Here is a 12,532-nt window from a genome sequence, read left to right as displayed (position 1 = left end):
TCCATTGTTGCAGCTGGTGGTGTTATCCATTGAAAACTGCTGGTCCTCTTCTCACACTACTAGCCTGTTGGTTCAAGGATCCAAGTACAAGTTCATTTGAAGTCAGTATGGTGGCACAGACTTGGTGATCTACCATATGAGACTCCTACACCTTTCCTCTCCTCTCTGTATTGACATTTTCACCGATAATTAATCAATCCCCATCATGGCATTGTCTTACCCCATAATTATGTGTTGGAATCTGCCTAGGTAGAAGGAACAAGTTTTGTATGAAACAGATGAAGTAAAATGTATTTCTTCACTTGTTCGTTCTACACATTCCCACCTTATCTCCCACACAATGCCACCTTCTCAAACTTCTAAGGGTGTAACAGAGAGCAGAGAGTGTTCTGAATGTAGAGTGAGCATGGCTGCTGTGTGAAACATTAGCACAGTATCACTTGTTGAATTTATGTACTGTGTTTCCTTGGTATAGGTTAATCTCAAGTACAGATGGATCTCTTTTCTGGCCGGGAAATTAGTATTTTATGTTATACTGTAGTTTGTGTGAAGGACAGCAAGTTCTAACATCTGTCTAATGTAAAAATCTGTCAATCTTGGAATGCTGTTGCTAATGGAATGACAGTTTATAGTGTTGTCACATTTTACAGGAATATTAGCTGGGAGACAGACAGAGAGAGAAAGTCCTTCCTGGTTCAGTCATGACTATGTATGAAATTTTTGTCTTCACACACACACACACACACACACACACACACACACACACACACACACACACACACACACACACACACACACACACACACACACACAAGGAAGTGGTGTCAGCAAAGAGTGTACATAGTTTTAAAGAAAAATTGGATAAGTGTAGATATGGAGACGGGACAACACGAGCATAAAGCCCAGGCCCTGTAAAACTACAACTAGGTAAATACACACACACACACACACACACACACACACACACACACACACACACGGAATGGATCAAGTGGATAATGAGAAACTGATCCTGAGAGAAGAATATGACATTTGAAGCACAAGATTGCATAGTAAAAAACTGAGGAAGGGAAGATGTCTGAGAGATGTCAAAGAATATAGTTTCCCACAAAGATGTGTTGAGACTTGGAACAGTTTGAGGGAAGAAGTGGTGTCAGCAACGAGTGTGCATAGTTTTAAAGAAAAATTGGATAATTGTAGATATGGAGACGGGGCCACACGAGTGTAAAGCCCAGGCCCTGTAAAACTACAACTAGGTAAACACACACACACAGACACACACACACCAGAAAATGAAGCTGTAAGAAGATATCACCAGGAAGCCTTAGAGATGTAATTTGCAAGGCCTGAGTGAGAGAGGTCCTGTGGGCAAGAAATTAGTGAAAGATTTATGGCTTAGCTGGCAGGCAATAGAGAAAACAAGCATGGCATACTCTTTCAACAAATTCATCAAGGGATGAAGTAAACTTTCATGGCTCTGGTGCTGATCAAGAGAAATTGTTAGTAGTGTTTACTATAGAGGAAATATAATTGAATCTAATCCATATCTCCTAATTTTGAATGGTGTAGTTTAGGGAAAAAGGATTTATATCAGTGTCTTGGGTAATTTGGTCTTGCAGGGAGGGTGATTCCTGTTTCCTTATGTTTCATAGATGTGTGTGTGTGTGTGTGTGTGTATTATACAAGAGTCATGTTTAGTTCTCTTAATTTGACATATACAGTATGCCAGAGAAACATTTAAGATTTAAAAAGATAAAGCACTAACGAAGTGTCCATGATATAACATCTCATAGAAACTATGTGTATTTCAGGCTTAGAAGCAAGAATTCCAGAAGAAAATACTCCAGTCCATGTCATTAACATAGATATTCAAGACAACCATGAGGAGGCCACCATTGGTGCTTTCATGATCTGTGAGCTGGCTGCTTTGGTAAGTGGGTGTGTTCTTCTTGTAGGTGTCGGCTAAAGCAGTGTCCACATGTAAGAATTTTTTCTTGTAATGAGGCATTGAAATGACAAAGCATGTTTGAAATTCCATTTGCCTTTTGCAGTTGCTAACATATAAAACCAATCATATGGTATAGCAATGAAGGGCAACAAATTATTTGCAGCTTCCTGTTCTGATATTAATCATTCACAGAATGTAAGAATATGTTAAAAACTGAAGTCCATTGCACAGTGAATTTAATCAATAAAAATAAAGATGTTTTTGATCTTTAATTTCCCTTTTTGAGTACAGGCATGCACATCAGTAATCAGATTATTCTCACCGAATGGAAGACACAGGATATGATAGGAACTGATTCACCCAAAACTTTAGTATCAGACAAATCTAACTGTTGGGAATGTTGTTCAATGTATAGCTTATTTTCTTTGTATCATTTCTTTGTTGATCAATTGATTGTTGTCCTGTGAAAGCCTTTTATTTCCAATATTTACAGTGAAGCTATTTTTTAAGGTAGTTTCAGATTTCTTTTTATTTCTAGTGATACTGCATGCTTAAATAATAACATTTATTGCATGCAGTAAAGTATATCAAGACATTAAGACTCAGAGTTAGCTTGATTTAGTGATGTATAAAATCTTGCAAGTTCTTTCTATGAATTCCCAGCATCTGTGCATGTTTTAATTAGATTTTTATTTAACTTTGTATCAAATGTGAGTAACATATGCCTTTGGAACCTCACCAGTAACATGAATATCTATATTTTTTCATGCATAAGACATGAACTTGAACCAATGGATGATAAGACAAGATACCAACAATTATGATTTAGTAAATTTATGATGTAATGGGCTTCAGTTTTTTTGGAAGAAGATTATGAAATGTATACAACATATTGTAAAAAATGTGGGATAACATTTTCAAATACATAGAGAAATCATCTTCTTCCTTTTTTCTTGTATCTTTACCTGGATGTGATTACCAAAAAGATAAATATTAATAGTCAATAGGATTGAAGATGTTTAAGTTATGTTTATGCCCAGATGCAATCATGCAAAAAATATTATTATCTCAATAATTTAATTATTTATAATGACATACATGGTGATGGAGATTCGTTCTTCGGCTTTGCAATTTTTCTCCTCTCCAGAAGATAATTATAATCAATATTCTGATAGAGATGATGGATTTGTTTACCAGACAACATAGTTCACCAATATATGCAATGTATCACAAACATATAACATAACATAACATAAATAATAGGATAACAAAGGGCCACCAGGGCCCATCTAGGTTATCCTGTATCAGTCGCACAGTGACCTCGTCATCAGTACTTAAAGATACACTTACAAGTACACAATACATTATATACTAATTCTAAATATTTGGCCCATTAACAGGGCTAAGTCCTGCAGCGAAATCCTCTATAATTTGTGGTCCCCATACATGGGGATCATGTCTTGTTGAACTATATTAAATTTCTTATAAAAACTATCATGCAGTGCTATACATAATTATAAATCTAATAAATTTAAGTGCTTATCTAATCTGTTTTTAAACATTGTCAAACTAGTGCTATTTACAACCGTCTCTGGCAATGCATTCCAGAAGTCTACCACCCTATGACTAAAGAAAATTTTCTTATATCTAACCTGCACCCTTGCTTTCTAATCTTCCTGCCATGATTTCTAGTCCTATTTCCCTCCTCTAAGGTAAAGAAAGATCTCACATCTATGTAGTTTGTATCTGAGAACATTTTAAATAACTCTATCATATCCCTCTTATACATCTCCTCTCAAATGAAAACATGTTTAATTCCTTTAATCTATCTCTATACTCCAGGCGCTTTAATGCTGGTATCATCCTAGTTGCTCTTCTCTGAACTGCTTCTAACATGTTGATATCCTGCCTATAGTGGGGTGACCAGGCCTGTATGCAATACTCTAAATGGGGCCTAACATAGGAATTATATAAGCTACGCACCACTTCCTTACTTTTATAACTAACATTTCTATTTATAAAACCCAGGATCCTATTTGCCCTATTTCTTGCTTCTAAACATTGCTTTGAAAATTTCATAGTCCTGTCTATCACTACTCCTAAATCCTTTCCTTCCTCTACTGCCTCTAGCCAACATCCCTCCATCTCATAGTTAAAGTTTGTGTTGTCTTTACCTAAATGCATAACCTGACACTTTTAGAATTAAACTCCATCTGCCACCTGTCTGCCCATGCTATCAGCCTGTCCAGGTCTCGTTGTATTCTGTAATTGTCCTTTTCACCCTGTACTGCACATGCTATCTTAGTATCATCTGCAAACTTTGATACTTTGCTACTAATTCCTATATCTAAATCGTTAATGTACACCAAGAAAAGAAGAGGTCCTAGCACTGATCCTTGGGGTACCCACTAACCACTTCCTTCCACTCAGACATTGCCCCATTTAATACTACTCTCTGTTTCCTATCAGAAAGCCATTCACTAATCCAATCAACTAACCTACCCCTATCCCATGTAGTCTCAATTTGTACACTAGCCTCCTATGCGGTACCTTATCAAACGCCTTGCTAAAATCTAGATATATAACATCTATGCTATTTCCATCATCTAACTCCTTGGTAATATATTCTAAGATATCGAGCAAATTTGTAAGACAGGACCTCCCTGATCTAAAGCCATGTTGGGTATCTCTAATTAATCTATTCTCATTTAAATGCTCCCAAATACTACCCTTAATGATTTTCTCTAGTATCTTACATACTATACTAGTTAAACTGATCGGTCTATAATTATTCGCATCATCCTTCCTACCTTTTTAAATATTGGAGTAACATTAGCTAACTTCCAGTCCTGAGGTATCTCAGCAAACCTAAGTGATCTTTCAAAGATTAACTTAAGTGCTTCAGAAATACTGTCTACACCCTCCCTAAGTACTCTGGCATGTAGCTCATCAGGACCACTAGCTTTCCTATCGTCTAGTTCAAGAATAAATTTCCTAATAATTCCCGGTTTTATATCAATATTTTCTAAAGCTCTTAAACTACTCGTCGCACTGTTTGTAACAGGATTTCCTATTCTTTCCTAGTAAATACTGAAGAAAATTGTTCATTCAATAATTCTACTATGTCTTCATTTTGATCCACTACTACACCATCTTTTCTGAGTGGTCCAATCCTATCCTTATTTCTTTTATCACTGACCTTGTAATAACTATATAATTTTTGGGATCTTTACTCCCAGCTCTAGCTAGTTTTATCTCTGCCTGCCTTTTACTTTTTTTATAACCTTACTCAAATCATCTGACCTGTCTGTACCTAATCAAATCTACATCTTCCCACTTTTCTGCAACTCTCTATATGCCCTCTTCTTCTCTCTGATCTGGCTACCTATCTCATGAGTCCACCATAATGGCTTCCTGTTTCTCTGCCTTATATCTTTGTAAGGGATACACTGCATCACTATACCCTTTACTACAACCTTAAAAATATCCCACATCTCCTGTGCAGTTTTATTTCCAAAACTATCTTCCCAGTTTACCTCTCCTAATAACTGACGTAACCTACCATAATTGCCTTTCTGATAGTTTGGGACTCTAGTCTTATTCACTATATTATCCCTACTGGAATTAATGATAAATCTAATTATATGATGGTCACTGTTTGCTAAAGTCTCTCCTACCTCAACTTCCTTTAAACAATGCTCAATATTTGTTAGTACTATGTCTAAAACCTTCCTCCCCTAGTAGGTTTATCTACCATCTGCACTAAATAGTTATCCTGAAAACTTTCCATAAACTTATTTTCACTAGCATCTCCTACCATCCTCTCCCAGTTTACTGACTTAAGATTAAAATCCCTAAGATAATTGTCTGACTAGTACACCCCTATTTATCTCATCTACCATAAGGTTGTCTACATCTGCTGACTGGTTAGGTGGTCTATAAAAGCTCCTACTCTAATAACCTTACTTTTGTTTACTCTAACATCCAGCCATAAGGACTCTACTCTGTTATCTACCTTAATACCATTAACCTGACTGGAAATGAAGGATTTTTTACATAAATAACTACTCCTCCACCTATCCTACCAATTCTCTGGTGTAAATACATAATGTATCCATCTACTTCATATTCTTTCCTATTTTCCTAAACTTTTCCTCATTTACCCATGCCTCTGTGACACATACAACATCTAAGTCCTCCTCAACTATATAACTAGATAACTCGTCCTTCTTGTTCCTAAGACTCCTGGCATTTACATAAAAACATTTAAGTCCTGCTACCTTCCTAGATGCTGTCTCCTTATTTGGAATCCTAATCTTATTCTCTCCTATTTGCACCTGGAAATCTTTCCTAATCTTTTCACTATCTCTGTTTATCCTATCTAATTTATGTCTAGCATCTTTCTTCTGGAATGCATTTGCTACCTCACCCCCTACACTCCATCCCAACTCCCCCTCCAGACATCCACTCAGCACATCCACACCCTTCCTACTCAGATGCACACCATCCCTAGCATACAAATCCCTTCGCCCATAGAACCTATCCCATACATCCACAAAGCTGACACCCACATCCTTACACATCCCTTTTACCCGATCATTCACACCAATGGCTCTAGACAACCATTCCTGCTAACATACACACGAGGCAAGATTCCTGACACTACACACCTCCTACCACTCTCCCTTATCTTGCCTAACATTTCCCGAAATCTTGCCACTAACTCCTCCGACCCACCTGCTCTGACATCGTTCCCACCTACGTGCAAAACTACTACACCCTCCCTCTCCATCCCCCCAACCCTCTTCTGCACCTCCTCACTCACTGCCTTCACACCTGCACCAGGCATACACACGTTCGTCCTCCTATCCCTGTCTTTCCCACAGAAAGTGCTATCTAAATACCTAACCTGAGAGTCACCCACCACACACACCTGAGGTGTGCTAGGCACAACCCTCCTCCTCCTCTCCTCTACCCCCTTCTTTCTCCTTTCACTCACCACAACCACTTCATTCACTCCACTCTCACTCTCCCCTCCCCTCCAACAAACCGAACCTATTTTCACACTCAACAGGTTTAGTCCTATCCTCCCTAACTGCCTCCGCTTTCCTTCCCTCGCAACCTGCCATCTCTGCCCATCCTGACTACTATCTTTCCCAGTCTGGCTCGCCTGCTCCCTCTTCCCCACTCTGCTCTTCCCGACAGAGGGCCAAGCCACCCTGTCGCCCTCAGAAGGTCCAACCTTCGGCCTAACACTGATCTCCTGCCTAATTTTTTCCACTGCCTCCCCAAGCCTCTTAACCTCCTCCTTCAACTCAAAGATGAGAACTTCGTTCGCACTTTTCCCCTCACTTAGCTTTCTGATTTCCTCTCGCAATTCTCGGTGCTCAAGAGAAAGAACTAAATTCTCGCTCTTGAGCCTACACACCATACACTCAGAAAAGTCAACGACCTTCCTGTCATGCCCACACATCTCACACACAACAAACTCTCCCAATCCCACCTCAACACTCTCTTTCACGCACTCAATCACACTCTGATATACCTCAGTAGCTACCGCCATACTAATTTACAATCTGTTAACTCACAAACAAATAAAAATACTTGGTGACGGCGGGTGGGGAACCGCGGTGGTGGGGGGGGCCTAAGTGAGGTCAACTAATCCTCTTTCAAGGTCAACTTGACGGTTACAAGCCTAGTCTCCTCGCTCTACCAAAATACTTTTAACTCACAAACACTGATTCTAACCACTATTTCACTCTAATCTAACACTTGCAGTACACACTTTCACTTTACTAACACTCAAAAGCACCACACACAGACACCAAGCACAAACACCATTCGCTAACTATAAAAACCACAGCCAAAAACGGAGCGCACACACAACACGTCAACTCGCCACCTTAGCTACTACACTGTGATACATGTTGCTCATGTTACATTTAGTTGTAATTGGTCAATACAGGATGTACAGTGTACGGTTATACTGGCATCTGGAGCAAAGTAATCTCTAAAATCCTAGAACACAATAAAAATGTGGTTTTACCTACAAAGTCCTGTTGCTGCACATACAAGGAGTTTATGCAGTCTGTGCTGTCACAACTTGCTTGCCTAGCTACTATCCTCTTCACAACATGTTTTCACTGAGACTGATGTCTTACTTCTTTCTCGTAATCTTTTGTCTGTTTCCCACTACCTGAGTCACTTTACTACATTATTACACTATTATAGTATGAAAGTCATGCAAATAGCTGTAGCATCTCTCTATGTAGACAAGTGGTAGACAACATGTGATCGGCTCAGCTGTTGGTTTGTCAACCTACCAACCTGTAATGGATAACAAGTTCTGTCAAAGTACAATGTTTTGTGCTTTTCTTGTGAGGCAAGTTGAAGTGAGAATTGCTTAGATTTTCATCACTTGGGTAGCTTCTCATACCAAAAAATCTATAGACATAGCATTTTGCCTTAATTGATTAGCTAAATTTTCTATTACCATGTTTTATGAAACAGGTGGATATGACAGTTGAAAAAAAAGACTGTACTTACCTCTTTTATGTAGTAAATACCCATCCTTCCTCTTGTTTGCATATTCTGTCTCACAAAACAGAATGACAATGTGGGCTTGGTGGCACATATGTATTAAAATAAGGTATGGACAGGGATTATTTGGCTAATAACTATCAGGAGGGGGGTAGAAGTGATGATAACTAATAGTTGTGAAAGGTGTGATTTTATATTTTGACCTACTCATAGTTTCCTTTTGACTTTGAATTTATGTAAGTGAACTTAAAGTTCATGTTTTATGAATTTTGTCATTGAAAATGCTGTTTTGCATTTGAAAGACTGTTTTCCTGCTGAAAATCACATCAAAGTTGGTCTACAGCTCAATAGATTTTTTTTTTTTTTTTCTGGTAAGAAATGTCAAAATTTATTCACTTTCAACTTTTTTTTTTGTTCATTATTGTTTTACTTTTACCAATTAACAACACTGCTATCTCATAAATCTTAAGCTGAACTCTATGTAAACTTTTGCTAGAAATTAGATACTGTACAATTCTAAGATTACCTTTTTTCAACATCATAGTCTAATTTCATTATACTCCTATATCTTCTATGGCATGCCATACTCCTTATTCATCTCTATGCATATTTGTATTAAGTTTCCTTTCTAGCCTTTCTGTTATGAAAGTGGTAAGCAGCCACTTATCATAAACCTATTAAGAGTGGTATTCTGTAGGGTTATTGTACTACCTATCCTAGTTCTATAATTTATAAATAGTCAGTCATATTTCATGATCTATCCTCTCATATACTGCATTTAGATCTACATTTTTTCTGCATTATTTGTCAGCTCTCTGATATAGCAAATATTAAAAAATCACAGAAAGAAAAACATAACATCTAATCTTTTTAAGATTTCTAAATAGGCCAGGACAAGCCTTGTGCTATTTAATGGATTAAAACTCAATTCCATCATCTGTCCATTCAATACAACCTTTAAGACATCTACGTCCTCTTTCACTCAACAGTTCCTCTTTACACTAAATATACATGGATATCTCAGTTGAAAAATTTCATATAACTTTTGCTGAAAAATCCTCCTTTAAGTTAGGTATATTGTATTACCTCAGTCAATACCTTTCTTTTTCTCATGGTAGTAACTTTCTATAGGTATCTTATTCATTCATGTACAGAGTAGATCTCTCACTTAGGATGAAATCAAAAGCTTCTTATCTCATGGACTGCTCACCTCTCCATAGTGTTACATCGTTTACTACCTTCTACCATTTTATCCACTGTTATTGTGAACTTATTGATTGTTTCTCCAACCCATTCTACAGTCTTACTGCACAGAACTACTTTTCTGTTCTTTTCATTAGGGCAAGACAATCAGTATCTTAACTTTCTTTTATCCCTTTCACTATTAAACTTGGGGACAGTGTGGTACACAATAATGAACATGATTTGTTCCAATGTAGCATTCATTAGGAAAATGTGCATTAGGTAACTGAAGAACTTATGAGAAAAAATAAATTGGTTTCATGGTAGCAGAATATGATATAAAAACTACACAGTTTCTGAAAAAAACATGAAGATGAGCAGGTTGCAGTACTATATTTGAGATAATACAACAAATATATGTATCCTGAGTCATCCCTTGTCCTAAATTCTTACTGTCCTGAGGTTGCTCATTATCACCCCAAGTTTGATGCTCTCTCTCTCTCTCTCTCTCTCTCTCTCTCTCTCTCTCTCTCTCTCTCTCTCTCTCTCTCTCTCTCTCTCTCTCTCTCTCTCTCTCTCTCTCTCTCTCTCTCTCTCTCTCTCTCTCTCTCTCTCTCTCTCTCTCTCTCTCTCTCTCTCTCTCTCTCCTACTGTGTATATTAGAGTGAAAAAAAGGAGTGAGTGAAAATAGCATGACATGAATGAATGGATAGAGATAGAGAGGGGGGCGGCGTTCAATCCTTTATGCCTTATCTTTTATAAATGAGAGGGTGAGGAGGTGAAAGAGATGGTGGTTTGAGACAAGTGGGAAGAATGGAGAAGAAAGGAAAAAAGAACATGGGGACAGACAGCAGATAGGTGACCTGTGGGTCACACAGCTAGTGAGTTAGTCGTGTGAGTTTTACTTTGTTACTCCAATTAAATCTTTATTAAAATTCCAGGATTCACACAAATAGTGAGTTTGCACAGCCAGATTTGGCTCATTACCCCAATTTGATATTATTAGAATTTCAATGTGTTATTACAGCTAGACATTATAACTCCCATGCATTAATGCTGTATTTTCTTGTTTATATTTTCCCACTTTTAGGACTGACTTATAAAAAGGGAGCTTTAAGATGCTTCAAATAAAGTTTGTCAACTCATAATTCTTTTCCTGCTCTCTCTTTGCCCCAGGCAGCACTCTCTTGGGGCAACACTTTTGGTCTGTTGTATAATTGACAATTGACATTAATCAATCTCTCATATTTGTCAGCTTTGTATTATTAAGCCAGTGCATACTATTAACAATTAGGCCTAGCCCCAGATTGATAACATATGCCTAGATGTGTACACACACAATTGCTATCAATGTTACTGTGTGTGAGAAGAGTTTTTCTAAATTAAGACTTATGAAATTAGTGAAAGTCTACTATGACCAACTTGTGGGTAAGAAATCTTGCCATGTTGTCTATAGAAAGACGACGGTGAAATAGATTTTGACAATGTTGTTAATGATTTACGAACAGAAAACCAAAGTTTTTTTGAGGGTAGAAAGATTTGGTGATTCTAAAATTATTAAAATTATTCAAAGAAAGCTATGTATGAGCAATTATGAAATTTTCTTTTAAAGGATTGAATTAGATAAAAAAAAAAACTAATTGGGTCTGATATATATATATATATATATATATATATATATATATATATATATATATATATATATATATATATATATATATATATATATATATATATATGTGTGTGTGTGTGTGTGTGTGTGTCAAGAAAAGTGAGCTCTTCAGTTCTCCTCGTTCCCCTGGCTCCCCCTTCACAGCTCTTTCACTCAGCTGACATGACGTGTGAATTAAAATATGATAAACAAAACTAACCCAAGCCTAATTTTAACCTAACCTAACTTAGGTTAAATTTAAGGTTGTTAGATTAGATTACAGTTAGTTTAAGTCAGTTTTTTTTTTTTTTTTTTTTTCACATGTCAGCTGAGTGAAAAAGCTGCAAAAGAGAAGCCAGAGAACAAAGAGAGCTGGAGTGTTCACTAAACTGACATGATCATATATATATATATATATATATATATATATATATATATATATATATATATATATATATATATATATATATATATATATATATATATATATATATATATATATATATATATATATATATATATATATATATATATATATATATATATATATATATATATATATATATATATATATATATATATATATATATATATATATATATATATATATATATATATATATATATATATATATATATATATATATATATATATATATATATATATATATATATATATATATATATATATATATATATATATATATATATATATATATATATATATATATATATATATATATATATATATATATATAAACTTAAAGGGTTAATGTACATTGTAGTATTGTATTATTTCTGAATAGGGCAGAAAACTTAAAGGCTGTGGGCCACCCAGGATGGGAAAATACTAAGAACTCCATTGTTCCATGGACATTTTTACCAAAATGTTAGCCAAAGAAATGACAGTAAAGCAGAAGATAAAGATGCTAGATGCATTCAAGTCTGACCATAACTGACTGGAAGCAAACAGAATACGTCATGTCCTATGAGATTACTTGTGACAACGTGTGTTTTAGCATAATGTTGCAGAATACAAAGGTCTCTTTATTCAAGGTGTTTGGTCTTAAAGGATTGCAGTGAGAACTTAATGTAGCCTCAGTGCATCAGTTAATTATTAATGAAAAGAATAATTCTACTTACTGTTGATGAATTGCTATTTTGTGTGTTCGTGTGAATTTACATAAGTTATTTTGTTTACCTGATTTGGAT

At 36.0% G+C, this 12,532-nt stretch overlaps 1 protein-coding gene across 4 annotated transcripts in view; it reads left to right on the top strand.

Moving 5' to 3' along the window:
- The window catches only part of LOC123516505 (RNA polymerase II subunit A C-terminal domain phosphatase SSU72-like), a 29,171-nt gene that overhangs the window by 16,147 nt on the left and 492 nt on the right, over positions 1 to 12,532 (top strand). For all 4 annotated transcript variants that reach the window (XM_045275908.1, XM_045275909.1, XM_045275910.1 and 1 more), the window contains exon 5: positions 1,812 to 1,930. In XM_045275908.1, the coding sequence (XP_045131843.1) occupies positions 1,812 to 1,930 (119 nt within the window). The remainder of the gene's footprint in view (positions 1 to 1,811; positions 1,931 to 12,532) is intronic.

Source organism: Portunus trituberculatus, chromosome 41, assembly GCF_017591435.1.
Source record: "Portunus trituberculatus isolate SZX2019 chromosome 41, ASM1759143v1, whole genome shotgun sequence".
Taxonomy (NCBI): Eukaryota; Metazoa; Arthropoda; class Malacostraca; order Decapoda; family Portunidae; genus Portunus; species Portunus trituberculatus.
This window is presented reverse-complemented; position numbering and strand designations above follow the sequence as displayed.